The sequence below is a fragment of the Equus quagga genome, chromosome 1, assembly GCF_021613505.1.
Source record: "Equus quagga isolate Etosha38 chromosome 1, UCLA_HA_Equagga_1.0, whole genome shotgun sequence".
Taxonomy (NCBI): domain Eukaryota; kingdom Metazoa; phylum Chordata; class Mammalia; order Perissodactyla; family Equidae; genus Equus; species Equus quagga.
The window spans coordinates 55,804,717-55,831,564 of NC_060267.1; the positions used below are offsets into that span (position 1 = coordinate 55,804,717).

Below are 26,848 nucleotides of genomic sequence, written 5' to 3' on the forward strand. Positions count from 1 at the left end.
CCATGTTCCTAGTTTATCAGAGTATCACTCAGCACATATCTGAATCAGAGACAATAGAAACTACCTAGGCTAGTGCTTAACATTTCATGCCATGACCGTCTTTAGTACCTCATGAATTTTAACACTTTGAGAAAAACAAGACAAAAATCACCCAGGTACACTTTCATTTTTCCTTCCATGAATCCCTAGCTCCCTATCTGTCAACTCAGTTTTTTCTTCTCTCTTCCGTCACCATCCTGAACTGCATGCCCATGCATGCACATACACATGATTCTGCCCATTTCCAGTCAGAGTAGATACTCTCACCCCTGTTTGGTAAGTGGAAAGGGTCAATAATTAGCATGAAGGGTTTTGTTTTGGTTTTTGTTTCACTATACCCTGTAAGATGAGAACAGTCCCAGTTCCAGAATTATATTTTAGTACCACTCCTTTCACATCCTTGGGTGTTATACCCACACCAGACTTTACGTATAGTCGTTTTGTTTTCAGGGCCCTGGAATGGCAAGGAAGTTCTCTGCACCTGGTCAGCTGTGCATCTCCATGACCTCAAACTTGGGTGGCTCTGCCCCCATCTCTGCAGCATCAGCTACCTCTCTAGGTCACTTCACCAAGTCTATGTGCCCCCCACAGCAGTATGGTTTTCCAGCCCCCCCCTTTGGCACTCAGTGGAGTGGAACGGGTGGCCCAGCACCACAGCCACTTGGCCAGTTCCAGCCTGTGGGAACTGCCTCCTTACAGAATTTCAACATCAGCAATTTGCAGAAATCCATCAGCAACCCCCCAGGTTCCAACCTGCGGACCACTTAGACCTAGAGACATTAACTGAGTATATTTGGGGGAAGGAGATGGAATGCTGAGTGTGGGTGGGAGGGGGGATTGGAAAGTAGCCTATATACTAACTACTAGTGCTGCATTTAACTGGTAATTTCTTGCCAGAAAGGAATGTTTTTAATACCGCTTAGAGCCCTCAGAATGGAGAATCTCCCTCCACCTTCACCATTTATTGGAGTGGGAAGGAAAGAACAGCTTTCTTGTGATGGGGCAGCTTCAAACTATGCTTTCCTGCTTATGTGTAACAGTGAGGGCTGGGAAAGGGAATTGTGTCTATCAGAAAGCTACTGGAGAGCTCCATGGAAAACCACACCCCATCTGTACTTTCAAGTGGGTGGAGCTCTTAATCTTGGTACCCACTGCGAATCCCTCATTCCCTCAAGAATCTAAGCCACAAGACAAAAAAAAACACTTGGGGGCTCTCTCCTACTCTGTCCCCACGCTTCCTTTTTTTTTTTTTCCTTTCTTTTTTTTTTTTCTTCTTTTTTTTCTCTTTAGAACCCAGTGAAAAACACCAGGGGACTGAGGTTTCAACCCTTTCTTATGATAGGTCATTAGTGCTTTCAGCAAATGATAATAGCAGCTTGGACTGCAGCATTAGCAATTAGGAAAAAAAAATAAGTTCCCTGCGGACATGTAACTTTGCCATCAGTTTTGATGTGGAAACACTGTGATATATAAATGTTGTTGGACAACAGTAGTTTTAAGAGTAAAATATGAAAGGTTTAAAAAGTTGAAAAAAAGCTAGCTCTGTCCTTTACTTATTGAGACACTTTAACTTTTTCCTTTGCATTTCCATTGTATTAGATAAATAAATGTGAATGTAAAATTGTATAAATTACTGTACTTGAAGACTTCTGTTTTCCCAGTATTGCTTGCTGGATATTTTAGTGCCTTGGACTTCTATTGCTTCTGCCGGTAGCATCAACTTATCAGACCCCACATCAGCAAAGGGCATATGGAAGAAAACCTAAGGTCCAGTTGACCCCAGCAGTAGACTATGCCAAAGGGAAATTGAAAGAGTATTTTTTTTAAGTTATTCAACAATTTTGTCTAGAGCAGGTGTAAGATGAACAGGGTGAGAAGTTAAGTTGACATCAGTGGTTGAAAGCAGAAAGTTCTGTTTCAGGAACAGTGAGGCGGGATGTTGTAATAAAATTGGGCAATTTAAAAGATTAAGGGTAGTGTGTGATAAGTAAAGGCAAAAGAAAGAGTAAAGAGTGGGAGAACAAGCTTGTTTGGAAGATATGTGATGCCTGGCCAGTGGATGCCATAAGCCTTACTTACTCGAGCTGGGCTTGAACAGAGGAGACCTAGAAGAAATGGCTCAATATAAAGGGAAGGGGGTTGGGGGCTAGTTTTTAAGTTGGGAAACATGATTGGGAAAAGTCACAGATGGAGAAAGTTGCTCTAAGAAAAACTGTTTGGATTGCTTTCCTCTTGTTGCAAATCCATTTCTCAGCTTGGGGTACAATATTTTGTGGAAAGTGGACCCACACCTAAATTAGGCATTGTAGAAAAGAACGCTGATTCCTACTTTTTCCTATATGATGTCCAGATGGTTGCAGAATCATAATCTATTGTGCCACCTTTATTTCTAGAATTGCAAGTGATCTCACATTTTCATATAAACAAATATTCCCCTTAAGTAATAACTGCAACCAACCAGTATTATTTAGTTGCAATGCCTCGTTGGCAGTTCTGTTATTTTCAGAGCTTTCAGGAAATACTCTCCTAATTGGCTATGTTTGGGATCTCCTTTTATCTCTGAAGATGGGGAAAGAAGCTAGGACCCTTCATTTTTTGGGTGGTGCTTCTCTTGACTCTGGAGTTGGGAAATTGACATATTTCCGACCTATTACCCACCTCAACAGTACGTCCCAGGAATCAACACAATATGAAGAGCCAGGCTGGCTATCCTATCTGACATCATTCCTTCATGGGCCCTGTTTTCTTTGTCAGCCTAGGTCCCAAAAATGCAAATGAAAGTGGAAGGTTTTAAGAAGGTAGGGAAATAAAGGGCAGGGGTTCCAAGCTCTGCTTCAAAATTGTTTACGTATTTATTCTCTGCTTATAATTCTTGGGGAGATGGTAAGAGTAAGGATAGAACAAAGAAGGTGCCAAGTAAATGAGAAATGGACCACCCGAGACGAATGAAACAATATTTTCTGCAAGAGGAACGAGGGAACCAAATGCAGTACATTATTGTTTTATTTTGGTTTAATATAATTTTGAGGTCTCTTCACTCACACACAAAAAGTAAGAACTGGTTTTATTTACTGTTGATTTTTTTTTCCCCTCCTGTGGATGAAATAACTGAAGCCTAGAGAAATGAACTAGTGCTACTGAACTGTTTAAATTATTTTTGTGTTAATAGTACACTTTGAGTATCTTTTTCCACATTAAAAAAAATCTTTCTGAATTATAAATGTTTTCCTTACATTATTTAACAGTGTACACTGTTTAAAAAAACAAATAAACTGAATTCAAACCTTGGGGGTTCCTCAGCAGCCGTGAATTGTACATTTTGCACTAACTCTGGGTGTTGCGCTTCTTGTAAGATTGCGCTTATGCTTCAGTTTGTTACCTTTGTAGACTTATTTAATGAAACCATTCAAATAAACCAAACTTGCTTTTGTTGAGCTGTGAGGTTTCATTTCTAGCAAATTCCTTTTTCATGATCTCATTAGCTGTTTTGAGTTGTGTGCAATTTATAACTAGATTCCCAATTCCAGGAACTATTTTTAGTGGCACTTCTGACCTGAACTAAGATTATGCTGCAGACAAGGAAGATGATATTTTTTCTGAAGAAAATGGTAAGGATATCAAAATCAAAAGATGAATATATGGCCAAATCCATGCAACAACAGATAAGGTAAAAGGGCGATGAGGGTTAGCTCCTGCCATTCGTCTTCCAAAGGAACAGAAAGGCTGACTGCCTTGCTGCACTTCAGTGCCAGTCCCTTTAGCATCGGCTAGGACCTGCCTCGGGATCACAGCTTCCCACAGATGGGCCTGTGATCCAGAAAATGATAAAAGCCACTGTTTCATGATTAGATAAAAGGCACGACCCAAAATCCATCTTAACAAGTAAAATTGCAAACTCATTATTTGGGAGAAGGAATTATGAAACATCTGAACACAATGAAAAAATAATTTATGTTAAGGTGGGTTATATCTCACATCTGAAATGGGGAAATATAAACAGCTACTTATATTTTCTATTTGGTTACAAAGTAAAGTAAAGGATTTATTTTGCTTTCTTCAAATGCCTTTTCTTTCATGTGAGATAATTCTTTCCTTGATTAGGAAAAAATGCAGGATAGTGACACAGACCTGTAAATGACAGATTACCACAGATGAAGATTGTAGCCTGGACTGATGCAAAGTAGTAAAATACCACTATAGCCTTTGTTCACAGCACTCATGTAAGCAACGTTAAAAACATGAGCCCAAAAGTGAACGAAGACAGAGATTACTCACAATAATTTAATGTGGACTGTTGTTAAAGTTGGTGCTTAGTAGTATGGCTTATATTGCTTGAGAGCAGGCAGCCACAGGTGATTCCTAAAATTTCTCTCTTTATTAACATAATAGTTTAGGAATAAATAAATAGTGAAGAGCCTCAAAAGAGCCAAAGAAAAGGTATGTGATCTTCCTGGAGCCTCCCCACTGCAGTGTGTGACTAGCTTTTTTAAGAGCTTGTTTTCCAGCTGCTCAGCTGCATCTGCAGTTCCAACAGGCAAATCCTCTGGTGGAGTTCAGAATGAAGCAAGGTAAACCCTTGGAAATAAAGCTCATCCCCTAGGAATGATGAAGAATTTCATGACTAAAAAGGGGTTTTTGAAAGTCCCTTTGTGACAGTCCAATGATGGGACCTGAGCCTCAGTTAAGATGGATCCAGTTTCCTTTTCTTCATGTCCTGGTTCTGCTTATAGGAATCAGAGTTTGCTGTGGAAAGAAAAAATGGTTATATTTATTTTAAAATACGGAATAAACTGGCAGCTGTTAACCTAATTTAAACTAAAAACCCAAGAATGACAATTGATTGATAGAAGGAGGACAGATCCTCTGTTAACACTAGACCAAGTGCAGTAATAATCACGAGGGGCCTACTTTTAATAGCGGAAGCTCTTCATGCAGTCATGCTCAAGCTTCCTACTACAATCAACAGCTAAAAGGGTTACAGCCCAAGTCAGGACCCCAAAGGGAAAGTTCTCACTCTTAAACCAATTATCTTCCATGTTCTTTCTTTCTTTCTTTTTTTTTTTTGAGGAAGATTAGCCCTGAGCTAACATCTGCTGCCAATCCTGCTCTTTTTGCTGAGGAAGACCGGCCCTGAGCTAACATCCATGCCCATCTTCCTCTACTTTATATGTGGGACACCTACCACAGCATGGCTTGCCAAGTGGTGCCATATCCCACCGGCAAACCCCAGGCCACCAAAGCAGAACGTGCACGCTTAACCGCTACGCCACCGGGCCAGCCCCTATCTTCCATTTTCTTACACTTTATTCCTCTGGCATGATTCTATCCAACTTCTTAAATTCAAATGTCATTCGTCCTTTAGAATTCATAGAATTAAACCCAGGTTCTCCCTTCAATTTTCGTTCCTAAAACAGTTGCTACCTGTTGTGTGTTGGTTAACATTGTGAGCTTGGAGGTGCCAGGGTCCAGGTTTTACTCGTGGATTCTCATGGCAAAGGCTTTGTGGGGTCCTGCTTCGGGTCACCATCTGATTCTTCGGGACTGGTGTGGCAGCAGTTTGGGGTGGTTCTGGTTTAGCCAAGGGCTTGACAACACTGTCCCCTGCTTCTGGAGCCATATCCCACATTTCAAGATTGTCTGCAAGGGCTGAGATCACAGGAAAATGTAGCATCAACTAACAAGTGTTCTCACATAAAGTTGTGGGAAACTAGGTCCTAACACATTTCACATCGCAAGTACCCTATGATGTTTCTGGAATTTCTTCTTCCCCCAGCCCTGAAAGTACACTGAGGCTTCTCTTAGGTTAGGACAATAGAGGAGCTGAACACGTGCTATCAGTCAGAACTGCCATCAGTCCATTTTGGGTCCCCTTTTTTCCTAAAACTTCCTGTGGCTCTAACATGGATAGAAATGAGGATTTTTATGCCTCTCTTATGGTGTATTTATGACTAACAAAAGTATACAGCCCAGTAGCATCCACACGCTTCCGAGGTACTGATCAAGACTTCAGTCATTCCTTTAGCCCCTGCTGACCTGCAAGGAGGTCCTCAGTGAGTGGCTCTGAAACCGCAGCTACAGGAGTGCTGTGCTTCAAAGGAGGCACCGGCAGCGCCGCTACAGTTCACACAAGACGAAAGACAAAATCAGAGAATCAGGTGACAGAGGGAACAGCCTCAGAGGTGCAAAGCTGCCTAGAGTTACACTGGTTCCTAGCACAGCCAGTAGTGGAACTCAAGATTCCTGAGTCCCAGTCCTACCTACAGATCTCTATGAAGTTAGAAATACTGTATTCTTCGTTCTTCTCACCAAATTGGGAAGAAAAACAAGTTTGTTTCTCCTTTAGCAGCAAAAATAGGGTTATTAGAAGCCACCTGGTCCAGTTTTTACTTTTTAAAGCTTATAACCCTTGTTCAAACAAAATCTTAAGCAGAAATTCAATATGTACAGTAGTTCCTCCTTGTCTACAATTTTAGTTACCCATGGTCAACCAGTCTGACATGTTACATGGAAAATCCCAGAAATTAACAATTCCTAAGTTTTAAGTTGCATGCCATTCTGAGTAGTGTGATGAAATCCCGCACGGTCTGGCTTCCTCTATCCGAGGATGTGAATCGTCCCCTTGTTGGCTCCCCAGCCATCAACATCGTCATGGCTCAGGGATCTTCCTTCTGACATATGGCCAGAAGGTCAGTAGTAGCTCATTGGTACGTCAGACGCCTACATCGTTCATCTCACGCCATCTCACCACGCAGGCGCTGTCTCATCCCACATCACAGGAAGGGTGAGCACAGTACAAGGGATTTTGAGAGAGAGACCACATGCACATAACTAACTTTTACTACAATATATTATAATTGTTCTGTTTGTTTATTGGTTATTGTTAATCTCTTACTGTGCCTAATTTATAAACTAAACTTTATCATAGGTGCGTATGTACAGGAATAAACATAGTATCTGTAAGGTTCAGTACTAGCCACCGGTTCAGGCATCCACTGGGGATCTTGGGACAGCTCCTGCAGATGAGGGGGACGACTGTAAAACCAGTATCAACAGTGACTGGTTGTCTGATTAGGGGTGGGGGAAAGTCCTGGAGAACACACTCTATCCCTCACCCTCCAGGAGCCTCTGCAGTGATTTTGAAGCTAAAGATCTAGAACATTCCCGGCAGACTAAGTTGTTTTGGGTTTTTCCTACATTAATTTCAGTCTGTCAGTACTGAGGGGAATATTAATGAACAGAGCATGAGGCAAGTCCTCTGAATCTTCTTCAGAATTCTTAAGGAGAAGGTGGGCAAAAGTCCAGCTGGTTTGGGACAAGCCATTTGTTTCTACTCTCTGGGAAAGACTCCAAAAAAAATATGTATCTATTTCTCCCACTGAATCTAGACTCTGAAATACAGGCATGCCTCATTTTATTGTGCTTCGCTTCACTGCACTTCACAGATACCGAAATTTTGACAAGACCCTCCACAAGCAAAAATATTCTGACTCGCTCCCTGAAGGTTCAGATGATGGGTAGCATTTTTTAGCAATAAAGTATTTTTAAATTAAGGTATGTACATTATTTTTTTAGACATAATGCTATTGCACACTTAACAGATGACAGTACAGTGTAAGTATAACTTTCATATGCACTGGGAAACCAAAAAAGTTGTGTGACTTGCTTTATTGCAAATATGCACCTTATTGCAATGGTCTAGAACGAAACCTGCAGTATCTCTGAGGTATGCCTACAAACTAAAGTTCATGGATAAATAATTGCCCCAAGCCCCCATTATCTTCAAACCCAATTCTGCATTATATTCAAGGATAGCCCAGAAAGACTTTCTAATGCAGAGATAGCCAAAGTAACTGAAGCAAAAGAAATTCTGTACCCTGAAATTTCTAGTTCCAGATTATGTCAAGGCCCATTGCCTTCCCCCAAAAAAAGATCACTGTCTTTAGACATGGGGAAATACCTGGCAAGATTTCACTATCTTAATTTCTTAGACTCATCTACCCTGTGTGTAACTGGAGAGCGTCCTACTGAGAGCCGGTTGGGACCTAACTGGCAGAGGATCAGGTTCCTGTGTGACTAGTCTTCCTGCTCCAGAGCGCCCCTCCCCAGAGCCTCTGCTCCCGTCCTCCTCACACACCCTCATCCTTCTTTTCAACTGAGGGAGCAGGTAGCTGAAGTTGCTGCTGTTTCTCCATTTGCTCCCGGAACTGCTGCTGCAACTGTTTTTGCCGGAGCTTGCGCTGGTATGTGGCGTCCCTCTCCACAGCAGAGGCCAGGCTTCTGCATCAGAGGAGCACAAGGTGCAGTGAGTTCCCGAGTTAACTGCCTAAGTGACAGTACACGGTTCCTGAGGGAGCGCGTGAACCAACTTGCTGGCTCTGAAGGTAGAAATGGAGGTGACTTAGACCACATGAGGAGCAGAGGAAAGGGAGGGAACTCAGGCCTATACCGGGATCTGCTGTCTTCATCCCCCCGGATCACAACGTGGAGATCATCTGAGTGGTTTGTTCTGCAAGGGGAGGTCACCTCCTGTGGTCCTGGGGGTCCCAGAGCCTTGTTCTGTCGGTAGCTGCTGTATCTCGCATGTTCCACAGATGGTTCAAAATCTTGTCTCTTTGCTTTAGTTAAATCCACTTCAAGAGGCAACTAATAAGGGAAGAAAGAGGAGGGGGAGAATAACGTCCTCCAACTGCTCCTCCCCTTCCTTTCTTCTCCCCGCCTTAAAGATTCCTGAAAAATGCCATTTGACAATCCTCTATGCATCATTCCTCCTAGGTCCTGAGAAGCTGAGACAAAGGATCCACAACTTCAAATAATATTTGTAATTACATGAGGAGTAAAACAATTTCATTTTCTACTTTATACCACTCTGTATTAATCAAGTTTTCAGAAAAAGGAATCTTACTTTAGTTTTGATGTAGGGCAAATGGTCTGTCAAATCTAATTTGAATCTTTCCTTGGCAACTGGATCTGTCTGACGCTGTCTACCTTTTCTCTCTTCTGTGGAAACGGTCACACACTGTTTGTGGAGGCCTACACCTCTGCTCTTTCTACAGGACTTGCCCTGCAGATACGACACTCCTCACTGAAGAAGCCTCAGGTATGCTGTGGCACAAGAATGTGTCCTTGAAACGACAGGAAGACGACAACTGGGAAAGCACTAACATAGGCAGCAGGCCAAAGCTGCAAGAAGTCTCCCAACTTGGGATCATTCCTGCATGTCACCAAATGTGAGAAGTCATGATCGTGTGCTTCCCGGCATAAAGGAAACTGTGTTACTTCCAGGCCACGAGCACTACAAAAACCAGACATTTTCATTTGGGAAAACTTCGTTCTCAATTCATAATATTGGTACTGACAGAATAACTGAATATGAAGGATTTAAATGACTATTTTGATAAAGATAACCTGAAAATGAAAATTACACTATGAAATTTATCTATATTAGAAAATAAATGAGACAGTTAAAAAGAAATGAGCTTATGCTACAACATGAATGAACCTTGATTATGCTAAGAGAAAAAGGCCAGTCACAAAGGAATAAATATGTATGATGCCGTTTATATGAGGTACTGAGAGTGGTCAAAATCAGAGAGACAGAAAGTAGAACTGTGGTTGCCAGTGGCTGTAGGGAGATGGGAGCAACAGTGGGGAAAAAAATGAGCAAGACTGACAAGGCTAAGTACTGTCAAGGATATGGAACAATTGGAACTCTCAGAGACTGCTCCATTGGAGTGTGGATTAGTACAACCATACTAGAAAACTGTAAGAATCTACAAAATTAAGCATATGCTTACCTCTGACCTGACCCAATAATTCCCAAGATAAACTCCTACAACTCAACAATAAAAAATCAAATAGCCCCACTAAAAAGGGGGCAAGAGACTTGAATAGACATTTCTCCAAAGACAATATACAAATGGCCAAAAAGCATATGAAAAGATGCTCAGCATCACTAACCATCAGAGAAATGCAAATCAAAATCACAATACGATATCACCTCACACCCATCAGGATTGCTACTATCAAAAAATAGAAAATAACAATTGTTGGCAAGGATGTGGGGAAATTGGAACTCTTGTGCACTATTGGTTGAACTGCAAAATGGTGCATCCGTTATAGAACACAGTATGGAAGTTCCTCAAAAAGTAAAAAATATAACTACCATATAATCCAGCAACCCCACTTCTGGGTATATATCCAAAGTAATTGAAAGCAGGGTCTTGAAGAGGTGCGTGCACATTCACCTTCACAATAGCACTATTCACGACAGCCAAGGGAAGGAACCCACCCAGATGCCCATCGGCGGACGAACGGATAAGGAAAATGCAGTAGATACATACAATAGAATATTATTCAGCCTTAAAAAGGAAGGAAATTTTGACACATGCTACAATGTACATAAACCTTGAGGACATTATGCTAAGTGGAATTAGCCAGTCACAAAAAAGACAAAAACTATGATTCCGCTTATGTGAGGTACCTAGAGTAGTGAAATGCATAGAAACAAAGTAGGATGGTGGTTACCAGCAGCTGAAAGGGGGAACAGGGGAGTCATTTTACAGGTATAGAGTTTCAGTATTGCAAGATAAAAGTTCTGGAGGTCTGTTTCACTACTAAACTGTGCACTTAAAAATGGTTAAGATGGGGGCCGGCCCTGTGGCCAAGTTGTTAAGTTCACGCGCTCCGCTTCGGCAGCCCAGGGTTTCACCGGTTCAAATTCTGGGGAGCTCGGACATGGCACCGCTCATCAGGCCGTGCTGAGGCGGCATCCCACATAGGACAACCAGAGGCACTCACAACTAAAATATGCAACTATGTACTGGGGGGCTTTGGGGAGAAGAAAAAAGGAAGAAGAAGATTGGTAACAGATGTTAGTTCAAGTGCTAATCTTTAAAAAAAATAAAAATGGTTAAAATGGTAAATTTTAGGTTACGTGTCTTTTACCACAATAAAAAAGAGAAAACCAACTAATATCCCTTATAAACATAGAAGCAAACACCCGTAACAAAATATTAGCAAACTGAGTCCAATAATGTATAAAAACGCCTTCAAAAAGGAAAGAAATGGAGTTTTGACAGATGCCAACTGACAGACACCTCAATTAGGAGCTCCACAAGAAAAAGAACCCCTCAAGGACAAGATAGGGACTGCAGCACTGTAGGGATGTCGGAGAATGCCACAGAGGACGCAGCCACACTCCACCAGGCAAAGGGAACACTCTAGAGCCAGACTCAGCCCAGGTCAACTGTGCCTCCAGCGATGCTGAAGTCCAGGCCCTATTCTCCAAAACCCAACACTCAGACCGCGTGATAGGCCTTGACAGAAACAAGGAAGATCTGAACCTTAAAGACACGGGAGCTAAGGAAAAGCAAGAAGGTTGAACAGGTGGGGAGTTCTGACTGCTTCTAAGAAATGACAGCGATGCGGCAGAGGACTGTGGGCTCCTTTCGAGGTTTCACAGACCATTCCCAACCACAGTGCTCTCTATACAAGAGACAAGTTAACGTAAATTCTGTAGGCTTCAAATTCTTCATCTGTAAAATAAGGCGATTGGTTCATGCTAGCGCCAATATTCAAAGAAGTCTGAAATACACATTCCAGACCCTCTAAATAGTTGAGTCTTCACTTCCCTCTCCATCCCCAAATATTCAACCTGTGACACACGGGAATTAGTTCTAGTTTTACTGCAATGCGTTCCATTCATCCATTTCTAACATACCTGGCATGGAAGCTTTTGTAGTGACCTCAGATAGTCTTTGTCCAGAATACAATTTCCAAGTGCATTCCCAAAACTTCTAAGGGTAAGAAAAACAAATGAAACAGGGTTGAGAATTGTTACATGTAAATATCAGAGAACAGAGTTACCACCTTTGTGCAAGTTGCTTCTCAACTGCAGCAGAGGAAATGGACACTAATGTTCATTCAAAAACGTTTACTGAGCATCTGCCGTGGCCCTGACTGTACTGGGCTCTGAGAACACAGCAGTGAGCACAGCAGTCAGTAATCCCCGCCCTCTAGGAGCCGCAATGAGTAGGAAAAGACTTAAGAACCCATTACACAAATCCCATTAGCCACCTCCGGACATGGAGCGAACATTTCAGAGCAGAGACTTTTTCTGGACTGCTCCAATTCCCCAGTAACAGTGAGCTACACACACTGAGGGGCACAATCCTCCTAAAGTTCTTTACTTGGGATATGCAGGCTCCCCTCAGGTTATGGTATTGCAAATTCTTAGTACATGTTTATACATGTATTTTTCTGGTGATTCAATTCACTTCAATTCTCAAAGGCATCTCTGACCTGAAAAAAAGGTTAAAAACCATGCTGTATGTAACTAAGTTAACCATGTTATATGTACCTGATGAAGAACTGCTTAGGTGTCTTAAAGAGAATGAGGAAGCTGTCTACGTACTCATGGGGAAAGGTCTCCAAGACACAGTAACGAGTAGAGGAGGGAGGAAGGCAAAGTACAGGATAGAAAATATAGTAATCTATTACAAACTCCCAAAAAGGGGAGACTAAGCATAAAGAAGACCTTGGAAAATAGAAAAGAGTAGAAAAACAGGGCAGACAGGGACAAGGGGAGAGCAAGACTTTTTGAATCCTGTGAATGTATTACCTTTTCAAAAAAAAGAGACTCCTCTGAAATAAGAGCTGAAATGAAGCAGGTTAGATTCCAACCCTTTTTGCTTACCTCAATGCTCGCTTCAGCCCATCTGTCACTGCCTCCTTCCTTGCCTTCTCCAAAGACAAGGCTTTGGACTTGAGGCCCTCACTAACACCATAGCCCACATCTTCATGATATGAGCCATCCTGGGGGTAGAAAAGGAATTCAAAACCTACGTGAAAAGCTGCAGTCATACCCCTGGCTCCATAACTCTTCTTTTCCTCAGGCAGCAGTGTTCAGAGTGGGCATAAAGAACCCAGGGGACTTGTCAAAGGGCACATGGGCACAGGAGTTGTAAAAGAATCCATTTTCAGTACTATTTCCAAGACCTGATCTGCCTGGAAATGTGCCTGTGGTCAAAGTGTCCAGACAATTCTCCTTTCTCACCTCCTCTTTTCATAAAAAAGGCACATATCTAACCCACCTCAAATCTTACTAAGGTGGATTACCTCAAGGTATAAAAACCTCTGGGACACCAAACAAAAGGAAAATTTGAAATACTGCATTTAACAGACTCTAATGATTGAATAGCAAATCCTTTTGCAAGTCAGGTGGTATCCATTTCTTGGCTTTCACCAAAACTGAAGGTGGACCTGATCAAGTTGTTAGCTGATAAAGAACATAATTTTTGATGATAGCACTGTAATTTTTGAAATATAACTGAGAGTATTCACAGAAATGAAGGACACCATACCAAAACTCTCTCCATTCCCAGTTCATTTATGTGAATAATGTTTTTCAGTACTATTTATAAAAATAAGAAGTCAGAATAGAACTACTGCTGACTGTTTAGTCTAGGAATGAGCAGTATGAAACTATGGATTATAAACTATCTACTGAAAAGAAGAACAGTTTCGCCCACCTCATTAAGAAATGCAGCTTCCATAAATGTTATTTTTATTAAGCATAAAAATTTTGATATAGTATGTTGTCTCAACATAAACACAATTGACTAATCAATTGTGTGTTAATAATACCTATGATACTAACTCAATCCAGAAGAAACTGTTTCATATTTAGAGCCTTAAGGTCACTGGAAATTTACCCACCAAAATTATCTTCATATACACACACACACACACAGGCAGAGAAGTATAAGGTTATTAATAAAAGCTTTTCAATCATAAATATATATTATATTAGCATAAAAGCCAACGGGGAAATGGAATGGAAATATGAGCTCAAGAAGAAACAATGTAAAATTTCTGATTGAAGAATAGCTTGCTCATGTATTTTTCTAAGTGGATGACAGTATTTAATCCTCTATGGTTACTTAGAATCCATTGGTACATTTAAAAAAGATGTAACAGATTTATTTTAGAATGTCAAATTTTACAATATGCCAAAAAATATACCCTTGCACCTATTTATATTTATGGTGAAAACTTCTAGGGGTCAATTTTAAAATGTGCAAGAGCACAGTTTTTCAAAATTCTTTAGGGGACATGTGAGTAAGATGTTTGAATACCCCAACCAAAGGAACGCTGGCCGAGACACAGCTCTGGGATCCAGCTCTCTGGCTTGGCTGTGCCACAGTCCAGAGACTCCCTCCCTGCTCACTCTCTCACCCCAGCCCCGATCCTGGCAGGCAGCAGTCTGCTCCATCACCCTCACCTTCAGCTGGACTCTCACAAATGCACAGACTCCCACGTAGAACTTGCCGTTGTTAAGGTCAACAAAATCTAGGAGTGGGAAAGAGAACCAGCTGAAGAAGATACGGCTCCCACGTTCCTCCTGCTGGTAGTCGACGACAGCTCCCCACATCCTCAGCCACGAAGCGCCCTTATCAGAAACCGGACAACGCCAAACAAAGGGAAACGAAGAAGTCGACTGCCAGGAGGCATACTCACCCACATTCTGCTGTGTGATAGAGTGCGCCCAGCCGTTATAACCAAACATCTCATTGGCTAGATTAATTACCCTGTGACCCTCAATGTAACACACCTGGAAAAAAAAAATGTTAAAGAAAAAAAAGCTTGTTAAATTCCTTGCCATATTTAAATATGGATCAAAATTTACTTAATTTATTCCTTACCAGCTATTTTGGCAAAACTGCCCTTAAACATTCCAGGGAAATTCTCAGTGAACTTATGTCAAAGATCTTCCAGAAGGAGGCAGTTAGAACTAATGTTCTGTCTTAGGGAAGGGAGTCTCAAGACAATGCTTGGGTCACTTCAGATGACAATGACGGCTGGAGCCCATCCCCTCCCAAAGACACTAGGAAACATCTAATAACAATGAACAAGACACCTTCTGAATCCATGAGGGCTCAGAGTGGGAGTCGGCAAGATCATCTGAGCAGCCAGCAATATGGGCACGCACTTTTCAGGCATATAAACTCTCCTACCTTCTGGCCTCCTCCAGCCATGCGTCTACTTATGTATTCCGGGCCCAGCCTCTGCCTCAGAGCATTCTGGATGGCCTGGTACTCTTCTGCTGTGTACTGGTACTACAATCCAAAAAGGGAAAATTAAATTCAGATTTCCACCATTCCTTACATCAGCAAGTCTCCAAATTTTTGGTGTCCAATCCCCTTTACACTATTAAAAAGGTACTGAGGACCCTAAGAGCTTCTGCTGAGGTAGATTATATCTATCAATATTGGGAACTAAAACTGAGAAAACTGGGTTTTTTTGCTTTTTCTCCCCAAATCCCCCCAGTACATAGCTGTCTATTTTAGTTGTGGGTCCTTCTAGTTGTGGCATGTGGGACGCCGCCTCAGCGTGGCTTGTCGAGTGGTGCCATGTCCGCGCCCAGGATCCAAACCAGCGAAACCCTGGGCCACCAGAGCACAGCTCGCGAACTTAACCACTCAGCCACGGGGCCGGCCCCGAAAACTGAGAAACTTTTAAGGCACACATTACATTAGTCATCAGAGCAATGATATCATCACATACTATGTAGTCTCTGGAAAACTCCACCACTTACTCATGAGAGAATGAGAGTGGAAAAGGCAAATAGTATTTTGGTATTATGAGAATCATTTTGACCTCACGGACTCTGAGAAGGTCTTGTGGACCCCCAGGGGTCACTGCACTACATTTTGAGAACCTCTGCCTTAGATGTTACTACCATCCTTACCAATTTCTCAAGCCAGAATTGGGAAACTAAAACTTCTCACCTCATAGTCTGGATATGATGTTTATGCAGGCAAGCAGGTGGGGAGAGAAGAGGTGACAGGAAGTCTTGCTCCCATCTGTCCTCTCCAAAGGTTTATACTCTCCTTTACCTCAGCCATTTCCATCCTACTCACAGATAAACACATGACTGCTTGTTTTGATTTTTGTCCCCGGGTAGTTTTCCCTTTTCCCTATTCAAATAAAGTAAATACTCACAAACAGATCTCTAGCAAAGACAAAGACAGAATTTGGGTGGACAAAGCAAGAATCTCTTATATGTATACAATATCTCCACAAAGAATAGGACACAAGGAACGTTGGATGCCTCCAAAAAAGAGACCTGGGTGAGCCATGGACAGCGGTGATGGCAAAATAGTGAGACTTTTCACACAGGGTCTTTGTCTAATTTGAATGTTATATCCTATGAATATGTAATCTATCCAAAAAATAAATAAAATGTCAATGTAAATGTAATCGCCAGTATTATTAGTCTTTTGATGTTAAAGTTTCAATGAACCTCAGAGTTCATTAAAGACTCCCAAATAATGCATCTAAAGGAAAAAACTACTAACAAGAAAGAGCAACACTGCTCCCCAAATTGCTTCCTCATCCTCTTTCACTTGACCTCATTCTTTCCAGGTATGAAACAGCCAGTTACCTGACCAAAGCATAATACAGAGCTGCCACCAGCAGAAGAAGGATGGCTGTCACGGCGTCCAAGAATTGCTTCCTCAGTCCCAGACATGTTGATTCTGGTTGACCTCTGTATAAACAGAAGATTTAAAAAAAGATCTCAAAGAATGTAAAGATCTCAATAAAAGGCAAGAGCCTCTACTAAAAATCAGATAAAGCAGCTACAAGTCACTTTATTTACGTACTTCTCAACACCACCCCAATCAAGGACTAAGTTCCTCAGTGCCGAGCTATAGTCTAAGAAGCCACTGAAAATCCTTTAGGGTCTTCTACTTTCCTGCTAAAATTTTTCCTAGGGCGGTGGTGCTATGAAAGGTGATTTTTACAATAAGAATGTATTATAATGACATAAAGTTTATAATTGAAAAAGTCAAAATTACAAAAACACTCTATGGGAGAGCAAACAATCCACATATTACTATCTACTGTATGAGCAACATGACCCTGGCGTCGGTGGGGTTAAAAAAGAAATCTAAGTCACAGTCACTGAACTGCTCTCCAGGAGCTAACGAGCTCAGTGGTGGGAGAAGACTAATGGACACGAAACAATGAAAAACAAGAGAAGGCAACACAGAAGCCCCTGCCGTCCAAGAGGACCACAGCATTAGAGCAGTTTGGGCCCCTGCAGCATGAGCATCACCTGGGAACTTGTTAGAAATGCAAATTCTCAGGCCCCACCCCAGACTGCTGAATCAGAAACTAGAGGTGAGGCCCAGGAATTAGTGCTTTACCAAGCCCACCAGGCCATCCCGGCACAAGCTCAAGTCTGAGTGCCCACGCGCTAGACTGAGCACATGCGAACGTGCGGTCCATTAGACGATAAGAACCGCCCTCAGCAAAAGCGTCTGCAACTGCCTCACCCACCACCCCACGGCCCCTACCTGTGTCTGCCTCAGGCAGGGAGGAACCTAGAAAAGCCTGTTGGCTGAGTTCCCCTCTGTGCACTTCTGTTTCTGTGTGGCCAGACACTGGCTCCCTTTCACCAACCTGTGAATTGCCTTCCTTTCCTCTGAAGTCTCTGATTCTCGCCACCTGCCAACATCTTTTGTCTTTGGCTGAGGAGGGTATTCAAGGTCAGGGCTTCAACCATTTTGACAAGTTACTAGGTTTTCCTGGGTTTCTCTCATGTACACGTAATTAAACTTTTGTTTGTCTTTCTCCTGTTAAGGTCTCATGTCAATTTAATTCTTAGACCAGCCAGAAGAACCTAGAGGGTGGAGGAAAATGACTTCCTCTCCTACAGCACTTACACAAATCTAGATGGTAGAGCCTACTACACACGTAGGCTGTCTGGTACTAATGTTATGGGACCACCATCCTACATGCAGTCCAATGTTAACCAAAATGTCATTATGCAGCACATGACTGTGTTAACAAGACCAACCTCATAAATTTATCATATTAAAAGGATGTGATAGGGGCTGGCCCCGTGGCTGAGTGGTTAAGTTTGCATGCTCCGCTGCAGGCGGCCCAGTGTTTCGTCGGTTCGAATCCTGGGCGCGGACATGGCACTGCTCGTCAGACCACGCTGAGGCAATGTCCCACATGCCACAACTAGAAGGACCCACAACGAAGAATATACAACTATGTACTGGGGGACTTCGGGGAGAAAAAAAAAAAAAAAAGGATGTGATAATTATAGCATCCAGGAAGAATCATCATTAGAAACTAAAAAGTTGTTGGGGAACAGGATATTCACAAAGTTTCAAATGAGCACCTGTCTGGTTATTCATTAAAAAAAAAAAAAAAAAACGGGTATACATTGTGAATGTACTTAATGCCACAGAATTGCATGCTTAAAATAGTTAAAATGGGGGCTGGCCCCGTGGCCCAGTGGTTGGGTTCACACACTCCACTTCAGCAGCCGGGGGTTTTGCTGGTTTGGATCCTGGGCGTGGACATGGCACCTCTCATCAAGCCATGCTGAGGTGGCGTCCCACATGCCACAACTAGAAGGACCCGCAACTAAACTATACAACTATGTACAGTTTATACTATAAACTATAGGGGCTTTGGGGAGAAAAAGGAAAAATAAAATCTTAAAAAAAAAATAATTAAAATGATAAATTTGATGTTATGTCTATTTTACCACAATAATAAAAAAAAGGAGGGGGACTACCTTAACACAATGAGTTTTTTCTATCATTCATGCAAGATCTAATGCAGTCAGGTGGCCTTGTCCATCTTGTAGCTGTGTCATCTAGCACATGTGACCTCCAAGGTCATCGCTGCAGAAGTAGAGAGAGCTGGAGGAGTCGCACCAGTTCCTAACTGCCTTAGGCAAGTTCACTGGACAGAACTTGTCACATGGCCCCAACTTAACTGCAGTGGAGGCTGGGAAACATGAGACGGCATCGGAATATTAGCTGAGTACTCTCTGCCATATCCATTTTCCCCACTCCAACAGGAGCCCCTAGAAGGTGAGGGATCCTCCTGATTCTTCCTGGCACCCTCAGTGACCAGCTCAGTGCCATGTTAGGGGGTCAGGAAGGCAAATGTTTAGTAAGTAAATGAATGAATAGATGAGTGAATGAATGAATGAAATAATGCAAGCTATATAAACAAAGTATATTTCGTAATTCTTTAGAAACTGATTTTATAAGGCAAGAGTTACACTTCTCACATTTAAAAAGCAACTTGTTGCTAATTTTCTAAACAATAGCTTAAAAGATTCAACCTTTTATTGAAGAAAAGGACCTTATCGCTGCCCCTAAGATAAAACGCAGCATCATTTGGTTTTTTGCTAGTTCCTATTTTGAAAAAAATGTTTACTGCTCTGTCTTCCTTTCTAAAACTGTCCACAACCATTTTCCCATTATGAATTTAAAATATCTGTGTCTGTAGAAAGTTTTAAACATACATCAAAAAATATGGGAAGAAAAAGAACTCAAGAACACAATACCGTTCCCAATCACAACAAAAAGAATACAATACCTTGGGATGAATTTAACTAAGGAAGTGAAAGACCTATACAACGAAAACTACAAGGCTTTCCTGAAAGAAATGGATGACGACATAAAGAGATGGAAAGACATTCCATGCACATGTATTGGAAGAATAAACATAGTTAAAATGTCTGTACTACCTAAAGCAATCTACAGATTCAACGCTATCCCAATCAGAATTCCAATGACATTCTTTACAGAAATAGAACAAAGAATCCTAAAATTCACATGGGGCAACAAAAGACCCCAAATGCTAAAGCGATCCTGAGAAAAAAGAACAAAGCTCGAGGCATCACAACCCCTGAGTGAAAACATACTACAAAGCTACAGTAATCAAAACAGCATGTACTGGTACAAAAACAGGTGCACAGATCAATGGAACAGACTTGAAAGTCCAGAAATAAAACCACACATCTATGGACAGCTAATCTTTGACAAAGGAGCTGAGGGCCTACAATGGAGAAAAGTCTTTTCAACAAATGGTGCTGGGAAAACTGGACAGCCACATGTAAAAGAATGAAAATTGACTATTCTTTTTCACCATTCACCAAAATAATATACTCAACATGGATCAAAGACCTAAAGATAAGACCTGAAACCATAAGGTTTCTAGAAGACAATGTAGGCAGTACACTCTTTGACATCAGTATTAAAAAGATCTTTTCAGACACCATGTTTTCTCAGACAAGGGAAACAATAGAATAAACAAATGGGACTTTATCAGACTAAAGAGCTTCTTCAAGGCAAGGGAAAACAGGATTGAAACAAAAAAACAACCCACCAACTGGGAAAAAATATTTGCAAGTCATACATCTGACAAAGGATTAATATCCATAATATATAAAGAACTCATACAACTCAACAACAAACAACTCAAACAACCCGATCAAAAAATGGGCAGGAGACATGAACAGACATTTCTCCAAAGAAGATATACGGATGGCCAATAGGCACATGAAAAGATGTTCATCATCACTGATCATCAGGGAAATGCAAATCAAAACTACATTAATATATCACCTTATACCCATTAGAATGACAAAAATAACCAAAACAAATAGTAACAAATGTTGGAGAGGGTGTGGAGAAAAAGGAACCCTCATACACTGCTGGGGGGAATGCAAACTGGTGCAGCCACTATGGAAAACAGTATGGAGACTCCTCAAAAAATTAAAAATAGAAATATCATATGACCCAGCCATCCCACTACTGGGTATCTATCCAAAGAACCTGAAATCAGCAATTCCAAAAGTCCCATGCACCCCTGTGTTCATTGCAGCACTGTTTACAATAGCCAAGACGGGGAAGCAACCTAAGTGCCCATCAACAGATGAATGGATAAAGAAGATGTGGTATATACATACAATGGAATACTACTCGGCCGTAAAAAAGAATAAAATCATCCCATTTGCAACCACATGGATGGACCTTGAGGGAATCATGTTAAGTGAAATAAGACAGATAGAGAAGGACAATCTCTGTATGACTCCACTCATGTGAGGAATTTAAAAACGTAGACAAAGAGAACAGATTAGTGGCTACCAGGGTAAAGGTGGGGTGGGGGGTGGGCACAAAGGGTGAAGGGGTGCACCTACAACACGACTGACAAACAATAAAGTACAACTGAAATTTCACAAGATTGTAACCTATCATTAACTCAATAAAAATTAACTTAAAAATAGATATGAGAGTAAGTAAAATGTGGCTGGATCCCCACCAGCAAGAGATGGCTGTTGTCTTTTTTCATATCTGATTGTGTTTGTGTATGAGTGTAGTGTGTGTGAATATATGTACATATTTGTCAAACAAAAGTAGAATCCAAATGTATCAGGCATATCTTATGCAGCCCCACAAATCTTGGCCTGGCCTGTCTCTGAGGCCCTTGCCGACTTTTTCCACCCTGGCTGCCATTAGGCGGACCAAATATAAATGGGTTCTAACCAACTGCACAGGCACAACCCTATGGCCCTCACTTCCTGCTCATGCTGGATACCTCTCACCTCCCACCTTTTGATTCCCTCTTGCCTTTGAGGTGTGAGAGCCTGTGGGACCCAGCCGATGCCCACACATGCAGAACCCTGAAGTTTGGGAAGTCAGTGAACCACGGGGCAAAGATTTCACCAATGAGAGAGAGGTGAGGAGTAAATCCCCCTTCCTTCCTGTGGGTGGATTGTCCTGGGATGCAGTTCTTTATAGAGGTTCCTAGGAGACAGCTTTAGGAGAGTAAGCAATCAAGTTGTACTTGTTACCAAGGGGTGGCCAGCTAGAAAACATACCCGTGAACTGACTTAGTCTTCCATCTCTCCTCAATCCCCTTTTCCCTTGCTTCTGCTTCCTGGAATTGCATTTCCTAAAAAGATAACAGCACATGAGCCTTTGCCTCCAGCTCTAGGTTCTGGGGCACCTAGTGGATGCGCAGCTAATCATCCCTCAGCTCCTACCACAACAGTGCACCCTGGCCTAACTCCCAAATGCCAACATCTGCATCTCTCCCTGACGGCTTGCTTTGGCATCCAGGTCCATGGAAGCTGGAGGTGCCAGCGAACAGACGCCCCTGGAGCAGTCCTCAAACAGTGATGACAGGAGCTGGTGTGTAAAGGCCCGGATTTCTTAGCCCTCTGTGAGATGACGCTGAGCCGGGAGTTGTGCGCTGGCTCTGGAGTTGGCCAGTGAGGTCAGGTCTGCTTGCCCACGTAGTAACACGCTGGACAACGCACCCTTGTTGACTGCCTTATTTTTCCCCTTGCACTTCTCTCCTCTACCAGTATGTCCTGGTGTCATCTCCCAAACAAGCCACTTGCACTTAGAGGAAAAAGGGAGGGAACAAAAGAGACCTTTACAATGGAGAAATCTGGCAGGTAATCAAACACAACGTTACCAATAATGCTCACATCACGTGCTTCCTGATGGATGCACGGAAGTCACAGCATCACTTAGGTAGCATTTCTACCAATCTAAGCATAACTCTAACCACGAGGAGATAAGCAGACAGGTTCAACTCTACAAGGCCTGGACTCTTCAAAAATGCCAACGTCTCAAAAAATAAAACAAAGGAAAACAAAAAGGCTAGTGAACTCTTCTAGATTAAAGCAAGCTAAAGAGACATGACAACTAAAATGCACTTTGTGATCCCTGATAGGATTTTAGATAAAAAAAAAAAGCTATAAAGGACATTCTTGAGAGAGTGAGGAAATCTGATGATGGAGAGCATATTAGATGATGGTATTGTATTGTTGTTAAACTTATTAAGTGTGATAATTATGTTATGGCTATACAGGAAAATGATCTTGTTATCAGGAGATATATATGAAGTATTAGAATAAACTGTCTTGTTTTCTGCAACTTACTCAAATCATTCAACCAAGAAAGTGTGTGTGTAAAGAGAGGGAGGGGAAGAGATAAAGCAAAGTAACAAATTTACGAATCTAGGTGAAGGATATGCAGGCATTCATTATGTAACTTTTCTGAAAGCTTCAAATTTTTCAAAATATAATGTTAGAGGGCCGGCGCCTTGGTTGAGTGGTTAGGTTCACGTGCTCCGCTTCGGCAGCCCTGGGTTCGCCAGTTCGGATCCTGGGTGCCGACCTACACACCACTCCTCAGGCCAGCTTGCGGCGGCGTCCCACACAGAAGAACTAGAATGACTTATAACTAGGATACACAGCTATGTACAGGGACTTTGGGGGAGAAATGAGGAAAATTGGCAACAGATGTTAGCTCAGGGCCAATCTTCCTCACCAAAGCAATAATAATAATAAAAATAAAATAAAATAAAATAGCCAACATTACGGCAGGTACGTAAATCCGAATATCCCAAAACGTCCTCCAAAATCTATCCAGGCCACCGAGAAGGACCAATAAAACCACGGCTATCCCACATCTTCTAACATAAGGAGAAGACTGAGCACACTACAGCTTCAAATTACCTGGAAGTCGAAAAAATAAACATCAATTTCTGGTGGAGATATTTTTTGAATTCTCATCCCAACTTTTTAAGGAGAGCAAGGTGGGACCTAGATGGGAAGGGAAATGCATAGAAGAGAGAAGAGGAGGATGGAGAGTCTAAGATACAAGTAAAATCACGCCTGGAAAGAGAACACCCATGCTAAGTATGAAGACCATGACAAAGAGCTCCGGCAGGTCAGGGCGGCGCAGGAAGAGAGAGACAAGTGTGCACAGAACTCAGTGAGACGGCCTTGGAAAGTCAATGTTCTGGGGAGAAGAGGGTGATAAAGAATGAGACACGCCCTTTGAAACTGTTCTGTGAGGGGCAAAAGAGGGGAAATTTAGGATCCTGTAAGACGAGAAAATGTAAAAGGGACATACGACCATCTCTCTTAAAAAGCCTTCTAATAAAGCAACCATACTCACTGCCCTTACAAAATAGGAGCTACTCTTGAACTAGGAATCTCGAAAATCATCCCCACTGCCAATCCTGTTCACAAAATGCAAAATTAGAGATAAAGAAGAGTCTGGGAACCTGAAGGCAGCTCAACAGAATGTATACAACCTGAAGAAGAGGAAAAAAAGACTGAAAATAAGGAAAGTGCCTCAGGGTCCTGCGAGATAATATCAAAATGGTTAACACATATGTAATTGAAGTTCCAAAAGAAGAGGTTAAGGAGAATGGGAAAACAATATTTAAAAATATAATGGCGTGAAATTTCCTAACTGGGTGACAGGCAGAATTTACAAATGTAAGAAGCTCAGCAAACCCCAAAGCAGGATAAATACAAAGAAAATTACACCAAGACACACCATAGGCCAACTTCTAAAACCAAAAATCAAGAGAATATCTTGAAAGCAGTCAGAGAAAAACAGCACATTATATACAGAGTAACAATGCAAATGATGACTGCAGCTTATAATAGAGTTTAAAAAAACATACTTAGGAGTAAATTTAACAAAAGATGTGTAAGACCCCTGCACTGAAAACTACAAAACAGTACCAAAAGAAATTAAAGAAGATCTAAATAAAAAGGGAGACCCACATGTTCATCCATTTGAGGAGTTGATACTGTTAAGATGTTAATTCTTCCCAAATCGATCTAAAGATTCAATGCCATCCCAATCACAATCCTACCAAACTTTTTTGTAGAAATTGATAAGATGATTCTAGCATTTATACAGAAAATGCAAAGGATCTAAACTATCCAAATCAAATCTGAAAAACAACTACAAAGTTGTTGGCCTACACTATGTGACTTCAAGACATACTATAAAGCTATAATATCTAAAACAGTGTGTTACTGACATAAGGACTGATCAATGGAACAGAGGAGAGTCCAGAAATCAACTGCCATTTATATAGACATCTGAATTTCAATGCTATCAAACACAGTGGTATTCTCAACAAATGATGATGGAACAACTAGATATCTATGTGGGAAAAGAATTTAATGTTTTTCACAAAATAAATTTCACACCATTCGCAAAAACTAGAGATGGATCATAGGCCTAAACATAAAACCTAAAACTATAACATTTCTAGAAGAAAATACTGAAGTGTATTTTCACAAACTGAAAGTGGCTGAGATTTCTTAGACAGGACTCAGAAAGCAATAACTATAAAAGAAAAAAATGATAAATATGACAACATCAAAATGTAAAACTTTGCTTATCAAAAACAACTCTTAGAAAATGAACAGGCAACCACAACAGGCAACCACAAAGCACTGATATCCAGGATATAAAAAGGATATATATACAACTCAGTAATAAAAAGGCAACCCCAGGCCGGCCCCGTGGCCGAGTGGTTGAGTTCCTGAGCTCCACCTCAGGGGCCCGGGGTTTCTCCAGTTTGGATCCTGGGCGCGGAGACAGGGCACTGCTCATCAGGCCATGCTGAAGCAGCATCCCACATGCCACAACTAGAAGGACCCACAACTAAAAATACACAAATATGTACCAGGGGGCTTTGGGAAGAAAAAGGAAAAATAAAATCTTTAAAAAAATAAAAAGACAACCCAATTTAAAATGGACAAGCCAATTTAAAATGGGCAAAAGAGTTGGTCAGGCACTTCACAAAGGAAGATACAAAAATGTCAATAAGCACAGGAAAGCTCAACATCATGAGTCATCAAGGACTAAAATTAAAACCGTAATGACATACTACTTTACACCCACTAGAATGGCTAAAAATAAAGACTGACAACACCAAAAGTCAGCAAGGATGTTAAGTAACCAGAATTCTCATACACTGTTGGTAGGAGATAGGCTGAGAGAACTACCCAGCTGTAAACTCGTGCTGCTCTTCGTGCAAAAGGAAGAACGAGTGGAAGAGGAAGCCACAGGTGCAGGGGGGAGCAGCAGGCCAGAGCCTGCCCAGGCCTGGAACCCCTGCGGTTCCTCACGTGCCCTGGACATCAGTCCTCCGTCAGACAGGGGTCAGCGCTCGCCTCTTCATTTTCCTAGAGTCGTCTTTGACGGGAAGTTTTACATTCTGATGTAATCCAATCTATCTGTGAGTATACACCTTAAAGGGTCTATGAAGTCAAAAAGTAGGAACAACCCAAACTACCATCAATTAGTGGAGAAACAAAATGGAGTATATCCCAACAAGGGACTATTGCTCTTCAGGCATCAAAAGGAATGAAGCGCTGACACACGCCACGACACGGACGAAGCGCCAAAGCAGCCAAGCGAAATCAGCCACACACCACGACAAACACCGTGGGATTCCGCTCATGTGCAATTTCTAGAATTGGCAAATTCGCAGAGACAAAAAGCAGATCAGTGCGGCTGGGGGTAGAGGTAAATGAGAAGAGTCTGCTGATGAGTTTGGGGCTGCTTCTCGGGGTGACGAAAACGTTCTGGAACTAGATAATGGTGTTGGTTGCACAACCTTGTGAATATACTAAAAACCACTGAATTGTTCACTTTAAAAGGATGACTATTACATGAACTGTATCTCCATCTCTTTTTAAAGGTCTAGAAAGGCTGAATCCGCGGCTACACTGAGTGTCAAATTCCTTTTAAATGAGTAATTCCTGCCCAATCGCAGCCGCCCAGTCCAACGCGAAGCGGCTCCTGCCGCAAGACTCCCGTCAAGGCGCGGCACGCGGGGTCCCCCCACTCCCCGCCCAGGAAGGCCCGGCCCTGAGCCCCCACTGCACTAATCAATCAGAACGGCGCTGCAGTCTCCGGGCCACCACGCCGGGACCGCAGGCGAGCCCCGCCGCCGCCCCGCGCCGCGGCCACGGGCCCGAAGCCCCAGCGCGGCCGCCTCCCTCCCCACTTACGCGCCTCGGGCAGCGCGCGGGCGCGCACGGAGCTCGGCGAGACCAAGCGCGAGCAGACGGCGGTTTGGCAGGGCCGCGCAGAGGAGACTGGGAAGGAAGTGCAAGGAGACCCTGGGAAGAAGGTCCGAATCGAGAGCGACCAGG

At 42.2% G+C, this 26,848-nt stretch overlaps 2 protein-coding genes across 21 annotated transcripts in view; one reads left to right on the forward strand and one right to left on the reverse strand.

Moving 5' to 3' along the window:
- WNK1 (WNK lysine deficient protein kinase 1) overlaps positions 1–10,006 on the forward strand; it is a 162,623-nt gene extending 152,617 nt beyond the window's left edge. For 14 of the 15 annotated variants that reach the window (XM_046656924.1, XM_046656936.1, XM_046656958.1 and 11 more), the window contains one exon: positions 490–3,473. In XM_046656924.1, the coding sequence (XP_046512880.1) occupies positions 490–807 (318 nt within the window). In that variant the 3' untranslated portion in view covers positions 808–3,473. Of the gene's footprint in view, positions 1–489; positions 3,474–9,092 lie in introns of those variants that run through there. The other variant, XM_046656975.1, reaches the window with a different exon arrangement.
- RAD52 (RAD52 homolog, DNA repair protein) lies at positions 3,025–26,848 on the reverse strand. 6 transcript variants are annotated; one of them, XM_046657064.1, is made up of 12 exons: positions 26,709–26,848; positions 16,484–16,588; positions 15,054–15,155; positions 14,557–14,650; positions 14,321–14,388; positions 12,734–12,852; positions 11,759–11,834; positions 8,486–8,682; positions 8,174–8,316; positions 6,073–6,153; positions 5,461–5,685; positions 3,025–4,782 (listed from the first exon to the last, which is right to left on the reverse strand). In XM_046657064.1, the coding sequence occupies exons 2-12, from the start codon at positions 16,568–16,570 to the stop codon at positions 4,721–4,723; spliced, it is 1,254 nt and encodes a 417-aa protein (XP_046513020.1). In that variant the 5' UTR covers positions 16,571–16,588; positions 26,709–26,848; the 3' UTR covers positions 3,025–4,720. The 6 variants fall into 6 exon arrangements, with proteins under 6 accessions (XP_046513020.1, XP_046513028.1, XP_046513014.1 ...); XM_046657072.1 differs by having other exon boundaries at positions 11,759–11,831; positions 26,705–26,848; XM_046657058.1 differs by having other exon boundaries at positions 26,705–26,848.

Excerpts from the sequence above, each read along its gene's own strand:
- RAD52 (XM_046657064.1), bottom strand. The coding sequence starts at position 16,570 with ATGTCTGGGACTGAGGAAGCAATTCTTGGACGCCGTGACAGCCATCCT. Across the intron at positions 14,389-14,556 it reads TATCACACAGCAGAATGTGG|ATTTTGTTGACCTTAACAAC; the intron begins GTGAGTATGCCT and ends TCCCACTCCTAG. Across the intron at positions 6,154-8,173 it reads AGTTGAAAAGAAGGATGAGG|CGGCGCTGCCGGTGCCTCCT; the intron begins GTGTGTGAGGAG and ends TGTGAACTGTAG.